At 44.5% G+C, this 20,520-nt stretch overlaps 1 protein-coding gene across 2 annotated transcripts in view; it reads right to left on the bottom strand.

The window, feature by feature from the left end:
• Positions 1 to 227: 227 nt before the first annotated feature.
• The window catches only part of LOC138656828 (uncharacterized), a 249,998-nt gene continuing 229,705 nt past the window's right edge, over positions 228 to 20,520 (bottom strand). The window contains exons 20-21 of one of the 2 annotated variants that reach the window (XM_069744102.1): positions 2,840 to 2,930; positions 228 to 545 (exon numbers count right to left, since the gene is read on the bottom strand). In XM_069744102.1, the coding sequence (XP_069600203.1) occupies positions 471 to 545; positions 2,840 to 2,930 (166 nt within the window). In that variant the 3' untranslated portion in view covers positions 228 to 470. The remainder of the gene's footprint in view (positions 546 to 2,839; positions 2,931 to 20,520) is intronic. The other variant, XR_011316976.1, reaches the window with a different exon arrangement.

Raw genomic sequence — 20,520 nt, 5'->3', positions numbered from 1 at the left:
TATAGAGAGAGGGAAAGCTAGGGACTTTTTTATTAAAAGTATATTAGAAAGTGAATCGATTAGTACACTACGTAGACAGGCATTTAGGATTAAATCAATGTTAGTTTCTGACTTTCCTTTAATCTTCTGCCACTTTTTTTTTTACATACAGTAACTAGCTCAAATAGTGCGGAGCAACACTGCTCTACTATGGCAGACCAACAGAAAACATCCATGAAACAGTGTCATCTGATCCTGAAGTACAGTTTTATGAAGTTATAGCACATAAAAACATGGAAGTGTACTTAAATGATGACAAGTTTTCCTAAATATATTAAATATAGCAACCTATAAAATAGATTTGACTAGTAATATACATATTGCGTGCTGTATGTTAACCTGTTAGGTTTCTCCAAAATAGAGACATTACTTTTTTCTATATTAGAACATCAGTAAACATTTTGGCACACGTTTATTTCAATGCCATTAGTCTAATCAATCAATGATTTTAAGTCTGGGACATTTTTGATCTCGAGATCGAGTAACATCTGTCCAAATGCTTTTCCCTGCAAAAAAAAGAAAGAAAAACGTGTTTGAGAAGCCAAACATTCATTATGTGATACATATATACATGTATACGGAACCTAAGATGATTAAGACATCCTTTCATAAATGGGAATATTGCCCACCTATGAGTATGCTGCCTGTTGAGATCGAGATCTAATATAAAAAGTATAGTGTAGGGACGCTTATGGGCCAAGTGGTTCCCATTAGGGGAGGTGTAAGTCAATGCTGGCCATTTAGTAGGCCTTGAAACATGAACTAAAAACCTGAACAAAATCAGAGTCTCTACCAAGAGAAAGCTACCCAACCTCAAGACAGTTGATTTTGAATACTTAACACTTTGGGTGGATGGGCGAGAGGCCTTTGATGCAGGATTAGATAGAGGAAGATGGCACTTGGACTAAAGCACCAGAAATGATCATTAGTGTACTTCATTGGCCATCACTGTATTAGGCTACGTTCACATTTGCGTTGTTGTGTGCTGCGTCGGCGACGCAACGCACAAAAAAACGCATGCAAAATGCAGCAAAACGCTGCGTTTTGTGACGCATGCGTTCATTTTTATAGCGCAAAAAAAATGCAACAAGCAGCGTCCTCTGCGCCCGGACGCTTGCGCCCAAAAAACGCATGCGTCACAAAACGCAACACAGATAATAAACAAGAAAAGGAGCACAACGCATGTCCATGCACCCCCCATGTTAAATATAGGGGCGCATGACGCATGCGTCGCCGCGGTTGCGCCCGACGCAGCGCAAATGTGAACGTAGCCTTATATTGGTCATCCTACTAATGGACACAGGCTTCTCTACATTGTAAAAGGTTTTCTAGCCCTGTATTCAATGTTAGCTACATACAGCACTGGATGGACCACTATGCTCCTAGCGTGCTTGAGGCAACTCTTATTTTATTCAGCACATCAGTTGCAAAAGGAAAATAAGTTAAGATTAATGCTGGGAAAATAAAATAAATCCATAACTGTGCTTTATTTTTCCTCAGTGCCCAGTTCATCAGCACCTTTTTAACGTGTAATTAAAGTCTGTGATAGTATAAGCAGAAGATGTATTTCATTTAAGAGTAAATGTAAAAGGAATCTGTCACCAGGTTTTTTTTCAACCTCAATTGAGAGCAGAATGATGAAGGGGTAGAGATCTTGATTCCAGTCATATATCACTTACAGGGCTGCTTGCTGCAGTTTTGATAAAATCCCTGTTTTATCTGCTGCAGATGTACTAGTTGTCTAAATGCTGAGCTCTGTATAACCCTGCTGACACCACTGATTGGCAACTGTCAACCAGTGGTGGGGAGGGGCTGGACTACCTGGCAACAGGTTTACTAGTGATAATCTCCTGCTGATAAAACCGTTATTTTACTAAATCACACTATGCAGCCCAGTATGTGATATCGCTAGAATCAGGGTTTCAGGCTCTACATCAGCTCTCAGAATAAGAATCTGTCGCCAGGTTTTTGTGACCTAATCTATTTAAAAAGAATATAAAATAACTGAAGATGTGTGCTCAAAGTAGGAAATCACCCAAGCAGATCAAAGCATCATCTCTTTTTAAGAAAACGATACGCACAGTGTGCTTGACAACACAACTCACACTGCAGTGAAAATTGATTTCTTAGTAAAATCATTGTATTACCAGGGCATTTAGATGGCACAGACATAGGACGGCCTCCCTCTGGTGTACCCAAGCTGCCCATTCATCTAAACTGTCATTGGTAGGACAGAGTGTGTCACCAATCTTAGTCTCTTTATAAAAGGAGGACAATTGCCCAAATGAGGTTTTTATAAAACAAAAATGGGTATTTTATTAGTGTGATCATGATAAGTGGTCATTCTTTTCAACAAGAAATGATTAATAGGCCGCTAATAAGAGAGGCTATAGAGGACACAGGTGCAGAATGAAGAAGCAAATCCTCAGTGCTTTATTCTTCAGGAGAGCTCTCAAGACAAGAGCTCTGGACATTTGTTCCTGTGTAAATGTTCTCATATTCTCAGAGCAGCACAACAATTGCGTTTCTGAACTACTTCCCTGATTCTTCCGGTCCTAAGACCACTATTGCCCTCTTCAGCAACATTGTTTTACCATATTGCGGAATACAAAACATGTAATATGTCATACCCTATGTATACAATTCTGTGCTGAGATTATGGAAATATTTAACTGATAATATTGTATATTAGCTCAATACTTTTAAATTATAGAGGAAATATATCCTAAATCTCAGGTCTCTGTGGTACTACTATACAACAATGAATATGTGCAGCACATTTTGGTATGAACTTCAGTACCTGTGGGTCACTCCTCAATGAAGCTATGCCACCACCGCCTAATGCGTTCTTCAAAACAAAATTTAATCCATAAATTCCTGGCAATTCATATCTGCAGAGAAAAAAAACCATTGTCAAACGCTGGATAAACGCTAGCTACCCCTTTGATAATAATCAAATACCATCAAGGATTCCAGACCAATAAAGTTCCAGAAGAAGCTCAGGGCGAAACGCTGTTCAGGCTGATGCCTTCATTTGTATTATGTTTAGCATTTGAGACATGTGTCATACATAACTTTCCACATCCAAGGTAATTTGTATGTGGTGCAATATTTGATAGTATACAGCATTCGGTGAACCCAGTAACAGTAAAGTGAATAAATCTGAGCCCAATGTATTGATTAATGTAGACGCCATGCACATCAACTGCTTAGAACTATTGCGCAAACAGCTTTTGTATTGGTGAATTAGCAATTGCATTCAGTTTTTCTACATCAAAAGTGCTGTCTCAACTATAGAATTAATACTAACAATGTATGGGATGTATGACATCAAATTATTTGTTGGTAGGCACCAGTCTCCCTCCACTGTCAATTGCTTTTAATATATTCTCGTATGGTCTAATATTTTAGTAATTAAATGTGTTTTTATACTTGTATGTGTGCAATGTTGGGCTCAGGGTATGCTGTAGGTATTTTAATATGAAGTACGTAGTGATCAGAGATTGTGGTAATCTATGCTATGAGTAAAGCTATTTAAAATAATCTGCGTTACCAAAAAAAGGCATCAAAAAGAGTCTGGCACTTTCTTGGATTACCTCCTGTTCTTCAAGACATTTTGTGTCATGATTCCAATGGCAGGGAATCACAAAAGGACAAGCACCAACGAGCTCTAGGGTGATGGAACCTGAGCTGACCGCGACCCTAAACCTGAACACACAAATAACAATAGCCGGGGAACGTGCCTACGTTGATCCTAGACGTCTCGCACCAGCCGAAGATCTAACTTCCCCTATTAGAAGAAACACAGACCTCTCTTGCCTCCAGAGAAATACCCCACAGAAATAGCAGCCCCCCACATATAATGACGGTGAAATGAGAGGAAGGCACATACACAGTATGAAAACAGATTCAGCAAAATGAGGCCCGCTAAAACTAGATAGCAGAGGATACAAAAGTAAACTGCGCGGTCAGCAAAAAAAACCTTCAAAAAACCATCCTGTAATTTCTTGAACTCATGTTCCAACTCATGGAACATGAGGAGCAATTACAGCCCACTAGAGCAACCAGCAGCAAAAAAACAATTACATGCAAGCTGGACAAGACAAAAATAATGCAAAACGTGGAACAAGAAAATCAAAACTTAGCTTGTCCTGAAGATTACTGAAGCCAGAAGCTGAGGTAACAAAACACTCTGATAACCTTGATAGCCGGCGGGGAAATGACAAGAAAGCCCGGTTAAATAGGAAACTCCCAAATCCTAATAGAACAGGTGGACACCAGAGACAGCAGAACACAAATCACCCAGTACCATCAGTAACCACCAGAGGGAGCCCAAAAACAGAACTCACAACAATTTTGTGCCTTCCAGGATTTGTGAAGAGGTAACCCGATTCAGCCATCCTCACACTAAGGCTATGAGCGCACGTTGCGGATTTTGTTGTGGAAGTTTCTGCATCTCTTGGCAGAAACGCAGTGGAAATTCCAAGCGGATTTTATGCTTTTTTTTATGCGGATTTACATGCAGATTTGTATGAGGATTTGCTAGCTAAATAAAGATACCATAGTATTTTAAAAAAAAGTGATGTAATTTCCTTGTCCAACCTCAATTGTTGATGTGCTTCAACCAAGATGGGCTGTATTACTGATTCTCCACCCACACACTCTTCCTCCTTCTGACATCATTTCCTTTGACAAATCTGCTACGTTTTTGGCACCAAATCTGCACCAATCCTCCTGCATTTTTGCTGCAGATTTGACTGACTCAATGGAAGTCAATGGGTGGAAAACGTTGCAGATCCGCAAAAAGAATTGAAATGCTGCAGAAAATAACACACTGCGAATAAGGACGGAAGTTTCCGCATCATGTGCACAACACTTCAGGATTGTCATTGATTAACCTTGCTTTAGTAATCCTTTGCATTTTTGGTGCATTTCTGCGCAGACAAATACGCTGCAGAAACGCAACAAATCAGCATCGTCTGCACATAACCTAAGCCTCATATCCAAATTCACTCCCTTTTCTCGAATGCAAAACATATACCCAATATTGTCCATTTCTCTCTTAGATCTAAGGGGCAACATTCCTCCTTGTGGAGAGTGACAAACCAGGCATTGTATGGTCAGAGTGAGGAGACTTATAAGTTATGTATGCTGCTCTGGTTTGGCTTATTTTAGTGCACCAGCAAAGTGGATAGGATTAATAGAACCCCCATGCCTACGGTGCTTTTTTTATTCTGCTGCCTAAACAGACGTGCGCTGCGTGTTTCAAATCTGCAACATATCAGTTTCTTTTGAGAGTATGCTGAGCTTTGTGTGCAGATTTTCCCCATAGAATTACATTAGATGCAGGAAATACACAGCTAAAAAACATAAGCATATGTATTCAGCACATAACCAATAAAGTTTTGTCAAATCAGGATGTATCAAAGACACGAATGCTTTATTTAAAACATGTTATATCAAAAAGACAAAAACTGCATAATCACAAACCCAATAAAAATGTATTAAAAAAAAAAAACATAATGAAAAAAATGGAAGTAACCTACAGTTGTTAGTGAGGTTTGCTGCAGAATTTCTGCACCTAATACTCATCCTGGCAATGTATTCTTAGTCATGAGGCAAGGCTCGTTAAAGGGTCAATATTGCCTTTTAGGATCGCTGCAGCTCATTGATGGCGCTAGAGTTCTTTTTTGTCTCTGAAGAGGATATTTGCAACTCTTTATAGGGAGATGGTAAAAGGTATATGTAGACCAACTATCCAATGTATTTTATAAACAAGACTTCACTTGTCTGAAGTCCACAAAATGAAAAATGTGTAGCTCTTGGAATGCAGAGGCTAAAAAATAAAATAGTCACTGACAGCTGTCTGATGCCAATGGGTTGAGCCTAGAAAAGAAAACTGGCCTAATACGGAAGGGGTTAAAAAGGATTAGTCTGTATATCCTTATACATACCTAGTGCAGGAAACTACGTTTTTCTTTCTGTTTGGCTAGAAGAAGCTCTGAATGCTAAGCAGCACAATCAGACTCACCCCTAGAGCTTCACGGACCGATTATTTGTTTATATTCGATAGATCATTTTTGTATGTAAACATTCAATACTTTTACATTGATGGCTTATCCTTAACCCCTTAGTGACAGAGCCAATTTGGTACTTAATGACCGAGCCAATTTTTGCAATTCTGACCACTGTCACTTTATGAGGTTATAACTCTGGAACGCTTCAACGGATCCCGCTGATTCTGAGATTGTTTTTTCGTGACATATTGTACTTCATGTTAGTGGTAACATTTCTTCGATATTACTTGCGATTATTTATGAAAAAAACGGAAATATGGCGAAAAATATGGCGAAAATTTTTAAAATTTTGCAATTTTCAAACTTTATATTTTTATGCCCTTAAATCAGAGAGATATGTCACAAAAAATAGTTAATAAATAACATTTCCCACATGTCTACTTTACAACAGCACAATTTTGGAAACAAAATTTTTTTTTGTTAGGGAGTTATAAGGGTTAAAAGTTGACCAGCAATTTCTCATTTTTACAACACCATTTTTTTTTAGGGACCACATCACATTTGAAGTCATTTTGAGGGGTCTATATGATAGAAAATAATGAAGTGTGACACCATTCTAAAAACTGCACCCCTCAAGGTGCTCAAAACCACATTCAAGAAGTTTATTAACCCTTTACATGCTTCACAGGAATTGAAACAATGTGGAAGGAAAAAATGAACATTTAACTTTTTTTTGCAAACATTTTAATTCAGAACCATTTTTTTTATTTTCACAAGTGTAAAAACAGAAATGTAACCATAAATTTTGTTATGCAATTTCTCCTGAATACGCCAATACCCCATATGTGGGGGTAAACCACTGTTAGGGCGCACCGCAGAACTTGGAAGTGAAGGAGCGCCGTTTGACTTTTTCAATGCAGAATTGGCTGGAATTGAGATCGGACGCCATGTCACGTTTAGAGAGCCCCTGATGTGCCTAAACAGTGGAAACTCCCCACAAGGGACACCATTTTGGAAACTAGACCCCTTAAGGAACTTATCTAGAGGTGTGGTGAGCACTTTGAACCCCCATGTGCTTCACAGAAGTTTATAACGTTGAGCCGTGAAAATAAAAAAATCGCATTTTTTCTACAAAAGTGATCTTTTTGCCCCAAAATTTTTATTTTCACAAGGGTAACAGGAGAAATTCGACCACAAAAGTTGTAGTGCAATTTCTCCTGAGTACGTCGATACCCAATATGTGGGGGTAAACCACTGTTTGGGCGCACTGCAGAGCTTGGAAGAGAAGGAGTGCTGTTTTACTTTTTCAATGTAGAATTGTCTGGAATTGAGATTGGACGCCATGTCGCGTTTGGAGAGCCCCTGATGTGCCTAAACAGTGGAAACCCCCCACAAGTGACCCCATTTTGGAAACTAGACCCCCCATGGAACTTATCTAGATGTGTGGTGAGAACTTTGAATGCCAAAGTGCTTCACAAAAGTTTAAAATGCAGAGTCGTGAAAATAAAAAATATTTTTTTTTCCACAAAAAAGATTTTTTAGCCCCCAAGTTTTTATTTTCTCAAGGGTAACAAGAGAAATCGGACCCCAAAAGTTGTTGTCCAATTTGTCCTGAGTAGGCTGGTACCCCATATATGGGGGTAAACCACTGTTTGGGCGCACGGCAGAGCTCGGAAGGAAGGAGTGCCGTTTTGGAATGCAGACTTTGATAGAATGGTCTGCGGGCGTTATGTTGCGTTTGCAGAGCCCCTGATGTACCTAAACAGTAGAAACCCTCCACAAGTGACCCCATTTTGGAAACTAGACCCCGCATGGAACTTATCTAGATGTGTGGTGAGAACTTTGAATGCCCAAGTGCTTCACAGAAGTTTAGAATGCAGAGTCGTGAAAATAAAAAATATTTTTTTTTCCACAAAAAAGATTTTTTAGCCCCCAAGTTTTTATTTTCGCAAGGGTAACAAGAGAAATCGGACACCAAAAGTTGTTGTCCAATTTGTCCTGAGTAGGCTGATGCCCCATATGTGGGGGTAACCCACTGTTTGGGCGCACGGCAGAGCTCAGAAGGGAGGGAGCGCCATTTGACTTTTTGAGCGCAAAATTGGCTGTCGTGTTTGGAGACCCCCTGATGTAACTGAACAGTGGAAACCCCCTAATTCTAGCTCCAACCCTAACCCCAACACACCCCTAACCCTAATCCCAACCCAATCCATAATCCTAATCACTAACCCTAATGATAATCACAACCCTTACCCCAAAACAACCCTAATGTCAACCCTAACCATAACCCTAATCAAAACCCTAAATCCAACACAACCCTAATCCTAATCTCAACCCTAACCTCAAACCTAACCCTAATCCCAATACACCCCTAATCACAACCCTAACCTTAACCCTAATCCCAAACCTAACCCTAATCCCAAGCGTAACCCTAATTCCAACCCTAACCCTAATACCAACTCTAATCCAAACCCTAACCCTAATCCCAAATCACACCCTAACTTTAGCCCCAACCCTAGCCCTAACTTTAGCCCCAACCCTAACCCTAAAGCTACTTTCACACTTGTGTCGCTTGGCATCCGTCGCAATCTGTCGTTTTGGACAAAAAACGGATCCTCCAAATGTGCCCGCAGGATGCGTTTTTTGCCCATAGACTTGTATTGCCGACGGATCGTGACGGATGGCCACACGTCGCGTCCGTCGTGCACTGGATCAGTTTTGGCGGACCGTCGGCACAAAAAACGTTCAATGTAACTTTTTTGTATGTCGCGTCCGCCATTTCTGACCGCACATGCATGGCCGTAACTCCGCCCCCTCCTCCCCAGGACATAGATTGGGCAGCGGATGCGTTGAAAAACTACATCCGCTGCCCACGTTGTGCACAATTTTCACAACGTGCGTCGGTATGTCGGGCCGACGCATTGCGACGGCCCCGTACCGACGTAAGTGTGAAAGAACCCTAACCCTGAATTTAGCCCCAACCCTAACCCTAGCCCTAACCTTAGCCCTAACCCTAGCCCTAAGCCTAACCCTAACCCTAGCCCTAACCCTAGCCCTAACTCTAACCCTAACCCTAATTTTAGCCCCAACTGCTGTTCTCCTGCCGGCCGGCAGATGGAGACAGATGGCGGGCGCACTGCGCATGCGCCCGCCATTTTCTTTTGCCGGCGGCCAGGAGGAGCAGCAGGAGGACCCAGGGACACAGGTGAGTATGGCAGGGTCCCCGAATCCCCCTATTTCTCTGTCCTCTGATGTGCGATCACATCAGAGGACAGAGAATTACACTTTACTTTTTTTTTTTTTTTGCGGTTGCTGGTAAACAGTTAATTACCGGCGATCGCAAAACAGGGGTCGGTAAAACCGACCCCGATCATGCTCTTTGGGGTCTCGGCTACCCCCGGCAGCCGAGACCCCAAAGATTCTCCCGGGGCCGGCCGGCGGGCGCACTGCGCCCGCCATTTTGAAGATGGCGGCGCCCACCGGAAGCCACGAGGAGCACCGGGGGAGATAGGTGAGTATCGGGGGGCTATCTGGGACCCCCTTTCTCTGTCCTCTGATGTGCGATCACATCGGAGGACAGAGAAATTAAAAAGAGATCGCGTTTTTTTTTGCGATCGCCGGTAAACGGTAAATTACCGGCGATAGCAAATGCGGGGTCGGTAAAAAAAACCCCGAATCATGTTCTCTGGGGTCTTGGCTACCCCCGGCAGCCGAGACCCCGGAGAAAATCCGACTCTGGGGGGCGCTTGTTGTGAATTCTGTGGCAGAGTTCACTCCTGTGGTCACAAGTGGTACTTCGGCTGATTCTCTCTGGGATCTTCCGTTTGTGGAGGAAAGTGGTACTGCAGCTTCTGAGTTTCCTCCCTCAGGTGATCTGGTGAGCTCGTTAGCTTCTTCTCTACTTAACTCCACCTGATGCTTTGATCTATGCTTCCTGTCAATGTTTCAGTGTGGGACTTGTTTTTTCCCTGGATCATTCCTGTGGCCTGCTGCTCTGCAAAGCTAAGTTTTGCTTATGTTATTTTGTTGCTATTTTTCTGTCCAGCTTGCTTTATTGGTTTTTCTCGCCTGCTGGAAGCTCTGAGACGCAGAGGGACCACTTCCATACCGTTAGTCGGTGCGGAGGGTCTTTATGTCCCCTCTGCGTGGTTTTTTATAGGTTTTTGTGCTGACCGTAAAGTTATCTTCCCTATCCTCGTTCTGTTCAGCTAGTCGGGCCTCACTTTGCTAAATCTGTTTCATCTCTATGTTTGTGTTTTCATCTTACTCACAGTCATTATATGTGGGGGGCTGCCTTTTCCTTTGGGGAATTTCTCTGAGGCAAGGTAGGCTTATTTTTCTATCTTCAGGATTAGCTAGTTTCTCAGGCTGTGACGAGGCGCCTAGGTTCTGGTCAGGAGCGCTCTACGGCTACCTTTAGTGTGGTTTGATAGGCTTAGGGATTGCGGTCTGCAGAGTTCCCACGTCTCAGAGCTCGTTCTATTATTTTGGGTTATTGTCAGTTCACTGTATGTGCTCTGACCTCCATGTCCATTGTGATTCTGAATTGCTTTTCATAACAGTACAGGAAGCCAAAAGTGCTAATGATTCTCAATAGAGGGAAAAAAGAAGTTCTGAGACCATTTTTTTTTCTTTGCACTGTGTTTTGTCTTTTTTTTCCCCTAGACATTTGGGTGGTTCAGGACACAGGTGTAGCAATGGACATTAAAGGTCTGTCTTCATGTGTGGATCAGCTCACGGCAAGAGTTCAAAATATTCAAGATTTTGTGGTCCAGAATTCTTTGCTTGAACCGAGAATTCCTATTCCAGATTTGTTTTTTGGAGATAGAACTAAATTTCTGAGTTTCAAAAATAATTGTAAACTATTTCTGGCTTTGAAACCTCGCTCTTCTGGTGACCCAATTCAACAGGTTAGGATCGTCATTTCTTTTTTGCGCGGCGACCCTCAGGACTGGGCGTTTTCTCTTGCGTCAGGAGATCCTGCATTGAGTAATATCGATGCGTTTTTCCTGGCGCTTGGGTTGCTGTACGATGAGCCTAATTCAGTGGATCAGGCAGAAAAAAAATTGCTGGCTCTTTGTCAGGCTCAGGATGAGATAGAGGTATATTGTCAGAAATTTAGAAAGTGGTCAGTGCTCACTCAATGGAATGAATCTGCGCTGGCAGCAATATTCAGAAAGGGTCTCTCTGAAGCCCTTAAGGATGTCATGGTGGGATTTCCTATGCCTGCTGGTTTGAATGAGTCTATGTCTTTGGCCATTCAGATCGGTCGACGCTTGCGTGAGCGTAAACCTGTGCACCATTTGGCGGTATTACCTGAGCTTAAACCTGAGCCTATGCAGTGTGATAGGACCTTGACCAGAGTTGAACGGCAAGAACATAGACGTCTGAATGGTCTGTGTTTCTACTGTGGTGATTCCACTCATGCTATCTCTGATTGTCCTAAGCGCACTAAGCGGTTCACTAGGTCTGCCACCATTGGTACTGTACAGTCAAAATTTCTTCTGTCCGTTACCTTGATCTGCTCTTTGTCATCATATTCTGTCATGGCATTTGTAGATTCAGGCGCTGCCCTGAATTTGATGGACTTGGAATATGCTAAGCGTTGTGGGTTTTTCTTGGAGCCCTTGCAGTGTCCTATTCCATTGAAAGGAATTGATGCTACGCCTTTGGCCAAGAATAAGCCTCAATACTGGACCCAGCTGACCATGTGCATGGCTCCTGCACATCAGGAGGTTATTCGCTTTCTGGTGTTGCATAATCTGCATGATGTGGTCGTGTTGGGGTTGCCATGGCTACAAGCCCATAATCCAGTATTAGATTGGAAATCCATGTCGGTGTCCAGCTGGGGTTGTCAGGGGGTACATGGTGATGTTCCATTTCTGTCAATTTCGTCATCCACTCCTTCTGAGGTCCCAGAGTTCTTGTCTGATTACCGGGATGTATTTGATGAGCCCAAGTCCAATACTCTACCTCCGCATAGGGATTGTGATTGTGCTATCAATTTGATTCCTGGTAGTAAATTCCCAAAAGGTCGATTGTTTAATTTGTCCGTGCCTGAGCACACCGCTATGCGCAGTTATGTGAAGGAATCCCTGGAGAAGGGGCATATTCGCCCGTCATCGTCGCCATTAGGAGCAGGGTTCTTTTTTGTAGCCAAGAAGGATGGTTCGCTGAGACCTTGTATAGATTACCGCCTTCTTAATAAGATCACGGTTAAATTTCAGTACCCCTTGGCCATTGTTATCTGATCTGTTTGCTCGGATTAAGGGGGCTAGTTGGTTCACAAAGATAGATCTTCGTGGTGCGTATAATCTGGTGCGAATTAAGCAAGGTGATGAATGGAAAACTGCATTTAATACGCCCGAGGGTCATTTTGAGTATCTCGTGATGCCGTTCGGACTTGCCAATGCTCCATCAGTGTTTCAGTCCTTTATGCATGACATCTTCCGAGAGTACCTGGATAAATTCCTGATTGTGTACTTGGATGACGTTTTGGTCTTCTCGGATGATTGGGAGTCTCATGTGAAGCAGGTCAGAACGGTTTTTCAGGTCCTGCGTGCTAATTCTTTGTTTGTGAAGGGATCAAAGTGTCTCTTTGGTGTGCAGAAGGTTTCATTTTTGGGGTTCATCTTTTCCCCTTCTACTATCGAGATGGATCCTGTTAAGGTCCAAGCCATCCATGATTGGACTCAGCCGACATCTCTGAAAAGTCTGCAAAAGTTCCTGGGCTTTGCTAATTTTTATCGTCGCTTCATCTGCAATTTTTCTAGTATTGCTAAACCATTGACCGATTTGACCAAGAAGGGTGCTGATGTGGTCAATTGGTCTTCTGCTGCTGTGGAAGCTTTTCAAGAGTTGAAGCGTCGTTTTTCTTCTGCCCCTGTGTTGTGTCAACCAGATGTTTCTCTTCCGTTCCAGGTCGAGGTTGACGCTTCTGAGATTGGAGCAGGGGCTGTTTTGTCGCAGAGAGGTTCTGGTTGCTCAGTGATGAAACCATGCGCTTTCTTTTCCAGGAAGTTTTCGCCTGCTGAGCGTAATTATGATGTGGGCAACCGAGAGTTGCTGGCCATGAAGTGGGCATTCGAGGAGTGGCGTCATTGGCTTGAAGGAGCTAAGCATCGTGTGGTGGTATTGACTGATCATAAGAACTTGACTTATCTCGAGTCTGCCAAGCGCTTGAATCCTAGACAAGCTCGTTGGTCGTTGTTTTTTGCCCGTTTTGACTTTGTGATTTCGTACCTTCCGGGCTCTAAAAATGTGAAGGCGGATGCTCTGTCTAGGAGTTTTGTACCCGACTCTCCGGGTTTATCTGAGCCGGCGGGTATCCTCAAGGAAGGAGTAATTGTGTCTGCCATCTCCCCTGATTTGCGGCGGGTGCTGCAAAAATTTCAGGCTAATAAACCTGATCGTTGCCCAGCGGAGAAACTGTTTGTCCCTGATAGGTGGACGAATAGAGTTATCTCTGAATTTCATTGTTCGGTGTTGGCTGGTCATCCTGGAATCTTTGGTACCAGAGAGTTAGTGGCTAGATCCTTTTGGTGGCCCTCTCTGTCGCGGGATGTGCGTGCTTTTGTGCAGTCCTGTGGGATTTGTGCTCGGGCTAAGCCCTGCTGTTCTCGTGCCAGTGGGTTGCTTTTGCCCTTGCCGGTCCCGAAGAGACCTTGGACACATATCTCTATGGATTTTATTTCTGACCTTCCCGTTTCTCAAAAGATGTCAGTCATTTGGGTGGTCTGTGATCGCTTTTCTAAGATGGTCCATCTGGTACCCTTGTCTAAATTGCCTTCCTCCTCTGATTTGGTGCCTTTGTTCTTCCAGCATGTGGTTCGTTTGCATGGCATTCCAGAGAATATTGTTTCTGACAGAGGTTCCCAGTTTGTTTCGAGGTTTTGGCGAGCCTTTTGTGGTAGGATGGGCATTGACTTGTCTTTTTCCTCGGCTTTCCATCCTCAGACTAATGGCCAGACCGAGCGAACCAATCAGACCTTGGAAACATATCTGAGGTGCTTTGTTTCTGCTGATCAGGATGACTGGGTGTCCTTTTTGCCTTTGTCTGAGTTCGCCCTTAATAATCGGGCCAGCTCGGCTACCTTGGTTTCACCGTTTTTCTGCAATTCTGGGTTCCATCCTCGTTTCTCTTCTGGACAGGTTGAGTCTTCGGACTGTCCTGGTGTGGATACTGTGGTGGACAGGTTGCAGCAGATTTGGACTCAGGTAGTGGACAATTTGACCTTGTCCCAGGAGAAGGCTCAACTTTTCGCTAATCGCAGACGCTGTGTGGGTCCCCGACTTCGTGTTGGGGATCTGGTTTGGTTATCTTCTCGTCATATTCCTATGAAGGTTTCCTCTCCTAAGTTTAAACCTCGTTTTATTGGTCCGTATAGGATTTCTGAGGTTCTTAATCCTGTGTCTTTTCGTCTGACCCTTCCAGATTCTTTTTCCATACATAACGTATTCCATAGGTCATTGTTGCGGAGATACGTGGCACCTATGGTTCCATCTGTTGAGCCTCCTGCCCCGGTTTTGGTGGAGGGGGAATTGGAGTATATTGTGGAGAAGATTTTGGATTCTCGTGTTTCAAGACGGAAACTCCAGTATCTGGTTAAATGGAAGGGTTATGCTCAGGAGGATAATTCCTGGGTTTTTGCCTCTGATGTCCATGCTCCCGATCTTGTTCGTGCCTTTCATGTGGCTCATCCTGGTTGGCCTGGGGGCTCTGGTGAGGGTTCGGTGACACCTCCTCAAGGGAGGGGTACTGTTGTGAATTCTGTGGCAGAGTTCACTCCTGTGGTCACAAGTGGTACTTCGGCTGATTCTCTCTGGGATCTTCCGTTTGTGGAGGAAAGTGGTACTGCAGCTTCTGAGTTTCCTCCCTCAGGTGATCTGGTGAGCTCGTTAGCTTCTTCTCTACTTAACTCCACCTGATGCTTTGATCTATGCTTCCTGTCAATGTTTCAGTGTGGGACTTGTTTTTTCCCTGGATCATTCCTGTGGCCTGCTGCTCTGCAAAGCTAAGTTTTGCTTATGTTATTTTGTTGCTATTTTTCTGTCCAGCTTGCTTTATTGGTTTTTCTCGCCTGCTGGAAGCTCTGAGACGCAGAGGGACCACCTCCATAACGTTAGTCGGTGCGGAGGGTCTTTTTGTCCCCTCTGCGTGGTTTTTTATAGGTTTTTGTGCTGACCGCAAAGTTATCTTCCCTATCCTCGTTCTGTTCAGCTAGTCGGGCCTCACTTTGCTAAATCTGTTTCATCTCTATGTTTGTGTTTTCATCTTACTCACAGTCATTATATGTGGGGGGCTGCCTTTTCCTTTGGGGAATTTCTCTGAGGCAAGGTAGGCTTATTTTTCTATCTTCAGGATTAGCTAGTTTCTCAGGCTGTGACGAGGCGCCTAGGTTCTGGTCAGGAGCGCTCCACGGCTACCTTTAGTGTGGTTTGATAGGCTTAGGGATTGCGGTCTGCAGAGTTCCCACGTCTCAGAGCTCGTTCTATTATTTTGGGTTATTGTCAGTTCACTGTATGTGCTCTGACCTCCATGTCCATTGTGATTCTGAATTGCTTTTCATAACAGGCGCTATTTACTTTTTCCACAGCGCCGTTAATTAACGGCGCTGTGGTTTAAGTACCCTTAGCGGCCGCCGTTAAAAGGCGTATCGGCGGTCGCTAAGGGGTTAAGGTAGGGTCATCAATGTCTGATCAGCCGGGGTCCGGCACCCACACAGATCAGCTGTCATCGGTGGCGTCGACCACCGGCCGGAAGTACTTACTTGTGGAGCTGGCTGTCTACTTGTAGTGGCCAGGGCTTGTTAATGCACATCCGCCTATTGATTTGCATAGGAGGCAGATGGGCAGCGGCCACTACAAGTAGACTGCTAGCTCCACAAGTAAGTACTTCTGGCCGATGCCATCGATAACAGCTGATTGGCGGGGTGCCGGGCCCCAGCCAATCAGACATTAATGACCTATCCTAAGAATATGCCATCAAGATAAAAATAGTGGAAAAAACTCTAACTCCTTAGTGACCGAGCTAATTTTGACCTTAATGACCAAGCCAATTATTAGAAATCTGACCAGTCTCCCTTCATGTGGCAACATGCGCACCCTCGCAGAAACCCACACAGTCTCTGACTCTATCCTACCACTGGCATCCATATCCTCACTCCACGACACAGACACTGCCACTGCTTTCTACAATGCCACTCTCGCATCAGCTATTGACACGGTTGCCCCTCTCGTTCATGGCAGATCAATAGACAACCCTGGCACAATAACACCACTAAAAAGCTCCGGCAGGTGTCCAGGGTGCAGAGCGGCATTAGAAGAAAACCCATTCGCAAGACGACTTCACTGCATTCAAACAGGCAACACTCGCTTTTAAATCTGCTCTCACCTCTGATAAACAGGCCTACTTCACTACCATCGTATCTTCCCTATCCTACAACCCCAAACAGTTATTCAAAACCTTTAAAGGGAAGGTGCCATCAAAAAAAATTTTTTTCAGAAATTCTAAAAATGTAAAGAATTAATGATTACATTTTCTTAAAAAAATATTATCATTTGTTTATAATTTAGTAAAATATGAAAAATAATTTGAAAAGTTTTGGAATTTCCACTTTTAAACACTAGGGGGAGCAGCTGCTGAAATTTCAGAAAAACCTAGTGTACAAATAGCTCACATTACTGCACTACAGTAATTATGGGCGGAGTCTGCTGACGTGTGTGATGTCTCCTCTCCTCCCCTCCTGGGTGTTTGCTAAGCGATTAGAGAGGATGATATTCAGGAACCCAATGAGCAGCCATTTTGTTGGTGACTGCAGAGTATGGCTGCCGTCACACTATCAGTATTTGGTCAGTATTTTACATCAGTATTTGTAAGCCAAAACCAGGAGTGGAACAATTAGAGGAAAAGTATAATAGAAACATATGCATCACTTCTGCATTTATCACCCACTCCTGGTTTTGGCTTACAAATACTGAGGTAAAATACTGACCAAATACTAATAGTGTAAAAGCAGCCTTATACTGACAAGTAGACAGTCACCGAGGATGGCAGGCAACAAGGATTCTGGGAGATATGTGGTGGAGGGAGCAGGGTGACAGCAGCACAGAGTATTTCAGGAGAGCAGTGTGCTGGTCTATGGGGGCCCCCTGTTTGGTGCACGGAGCAGCCAGGGATTGTACATAGGGCGCTGTCTTTTATACACATGGATGGACCGTCTGCTCCACAGAAATCCAGGACACATTTCTGCGGATTGATGGCCTGTTCTGATCCAGACTTTGCATGCAGACCCCATTCCCCTCCTCCGCTCCTGTCTTCCCCATCCTGTCCTGGCGATGTGTGAAAGCGAAGTGACAGGCGCAGTCCGGGGTGACGCTGGGAAGGAAATGTAGCCATATAGTAACGATAAAAATGAGACCCCTCTCTTCAGCTGCCTCACCAGCCTTCCCCTGACTACACCTAACTGGAGGTCATGCTGCCCCCTCTATTACCCCAGACCCGCGTGCAGGTGCTCAGCCAGAACCACCCTAGAATGGGTCCGCTTTCTGAAGATAATACTGCCATAGTGTTCTCACATAATACCGCCATACAGATCACACACAATACTATCAAATAGATCACACAATACTGTCATACAGTTCTCACATAATACCACCATATAGATCACACATAATACCGCCAGTGTTCTCACATACCGCCATATAGATCACACATAATACCACCAGTGTTCTCACATACCGCCATTTAGATCACACATAATACTGCCAGTGTTCTCACATACCACCATATAGATCACACATAATACTGCCAGTGTTCTCACATACCTCCATATAGATCACACATAATACCGCTAGTGTTCTCACATACCACCATATGCTTCTCACATAATACCGCCATATAGATCACCCATAATGCCGCCACATAGATCTGACATGTATTGTAAATACTCGGCCAGAATAAAGTCCTTTATTAATCATTTTTATACCATACCGAACGCATAATCTTCGACTCCCTCATCTCCCACAACAAAAATAATAAACCACAATGGGGAAAGACACGCAGGGGGGAGAGGAGTGCATAGGAGAGGATTAGATACTGACTGCTGAGCCGTGTATCTAATCCTGTCCTGTGTGATACTGTGCTGTGCCGTGTATCTAATCCTGTCCTGTGTGATACTGTGCTGTGCCGTGTATCTAATCCTATCTTGTGTGATACTGTACACAGGACAGGATTAGCTACACAGGACTAGATTAGCTACACAGGACAGAGGTAGCAGTGGTAGATGGTATATAGAGGCAGGCAGCAGTGGTAGATGGTATATAGAGGCAGGCAGCAGTGGTAGATGGTATATAGAGGCAGGCAGCAGTGGTAGATGGTATATAGAGACAGGCAGCAGTGGTAGATGGTATATAGAGGCAGGCAGCAGTGGTAGGTGGTATACAGAGGCAGGCAGCAGTGGTATACAGAGGCAGGTAGCGGTGGTATACAGAGGCAGGTAGCGGTGCTATACAGAGGCAGGCAGCAGTAGTAGATGGTATATAGAGGCAGGCAGCAGTGGTAGGTGGTACATAGAGGCAGGCAGCAGTGGTAGGTGGTATACAGAGGCAGGTAGCGGTGGTATACAGAGGCAGGTAGCGGTGGTATATAGAGGCAGGTAGCAGTGGTATATAGGGGCAGGTAGCAGTGGTATATAGGAGCAGGTAGCAGTGGTATATAGGGGCAGGTAGCAGTGGTATATAGGGGTAGGTAGCAGTGGTATATAGGAGCAGGTAGCAGTGGTATATAGGAGCAGGTAGTAGTGGTATATAGGAGCAGGTAGCAGTGGTACATAGGGGCAGGTAGCAGTGGTATAAAGGGGCAGGTAGCAGTGGTATATAGGAGCAGGTAGCAGTGGTATATAGGGGCAGGTAGCAGTGGTATATAGGGGCTGGTAGCAGTGGTATATAGAGGCAGGTAGCAGTGGTATATAGGGGCAGGTAGCAGTGGTATATAGGAGCAGGTAGCAGTGGTATATAGGGGCAGGTAGCAGTGGTATATAGGGGTAGGTAGCAGTGGTATATAGGAGCAGGTAGCAGTGGTATATAGGAGCAGGTAGCAGTGGTATATAGGAGCAGGTAGCAGTGGTATATAGGGGCAGGTAGCAGTGGTATAACGGGGCAGGTAGCAGTGGTATATAGGAGCAGGTAGCAGTGGTATATAGGGGCAGGTAGCAGTGGTATATAGGGGCTGGTAGCAGTGGTATATAGGGGCAGGTAGCAGTGGTATATAGGAGCAGGTAGCAGTGGTATATAGGGGCTGGTAGCAGTGGTATATAGGAGCAGGTACCAGTGGTATATAGGGGCAGGTAGCAGTGGTATATAGGGGCAGGTAGCAGTGGTATATAGGAGCAGGTAGCAGTGGTATATAGGAGCAGGTAGCAGTGGTATATAGGAGCAGGTAGCAGTGGTATATAGGGGCAGGTAGCAGTGGTATAAAGGGGCAGGTAGCAGTGGTATATAGGAGCAGGTAGCAGTGGTATATAGGGGCTGGTAGCAGTGGTATATAGGGGCAGGTAGCAGTGGTATATAGGGGCAGGTAGCAGTGGTATATAGGAGCAGGTAGCAGTGGTATATAAGGGCAGGTAGCAGTGGTATATAGGGGCTGGTAGCAGTGGTATATAGGAGCAGGTAGCAGTGGTATATAGGGGCAGGTAGCAGTGGTATATAGGGGCTGGTAGCAGTGGTATATAGGGGCTGGTAGCAGTGGTATATAGGGGCTGGTAGCAGTGGTATATAGGGGCAGGTAGCAGTGGTATATAGGGGCTGGTAGCAGTGGTATATAGGAGTAGGTAGCAGTGGTATATAGGGGCTGGTAGCAGTGGTATATAGGGGCAGGTAGCAGTGGTATATAGGGGCAGGTAGCAGTGGTATATAGGGGCTGGTAGCAGTGGTATATAGGGGCAGGTAGCAGTGGTATATAGGAGCAGGTAGCAGTGGTATATAGGGGCAGGTAGCAGTGGTATATAGGGGCAGGTAGCAGTGGTATATAGGGGCAGGTAGCAGTGGTATATAGGGGCTGGTAGCAGTGGTATATAGGGGCAGGTAGCAGTGGTATATAGGGGCAGGTAGCAGTGGTATATAGGGGCTGGTAGCAGTGGTATATAGGGGCAGGTAGCAGTGGTATATAGGAGCAGCAAGCAGTGGTATATAAGGGCTGGTAGCAGTGGTATATAGGGGCAGGTAGCAGTGGTATATAGGAGCAGGTAGCAGTGGTATATAGGGGCAGGTAGCAGTGGTATATAGGAGCAGGTAGCAGTGGTATATAGGGGCAGGTAGCAGTGGTATTGAGGGGCAGGTAGCAGTGGTATATAGGAGCAGGTAGCAGTGGTATATAGGGGCAGGTAGCAGTGGTATATAGGGGCAGGTAGCAGTGGTATATAGGAGCAGGTAGCAGTGGTATATAGGAGCAGGTAGCAGTGCTATATAG

This window comes from Ranitomeya imitator, chromosome 1 (genome assembly GCF_032444005.1).
Source record: "Ranitomeya imitator isolate aRanImi1 chromosome 1, aRanImi1.pri, whole genome shotgun sequence".
Taxonomy (NCBI): Eukaryota; Metazoa; Chordata; class Amphibia; order Anura; family Dendrobatidae; genus Ranitomeya; species Ranitomeya imitator.
This window is presented reverse-complemented; position numbering and strand designations above follow the sequence as displayed.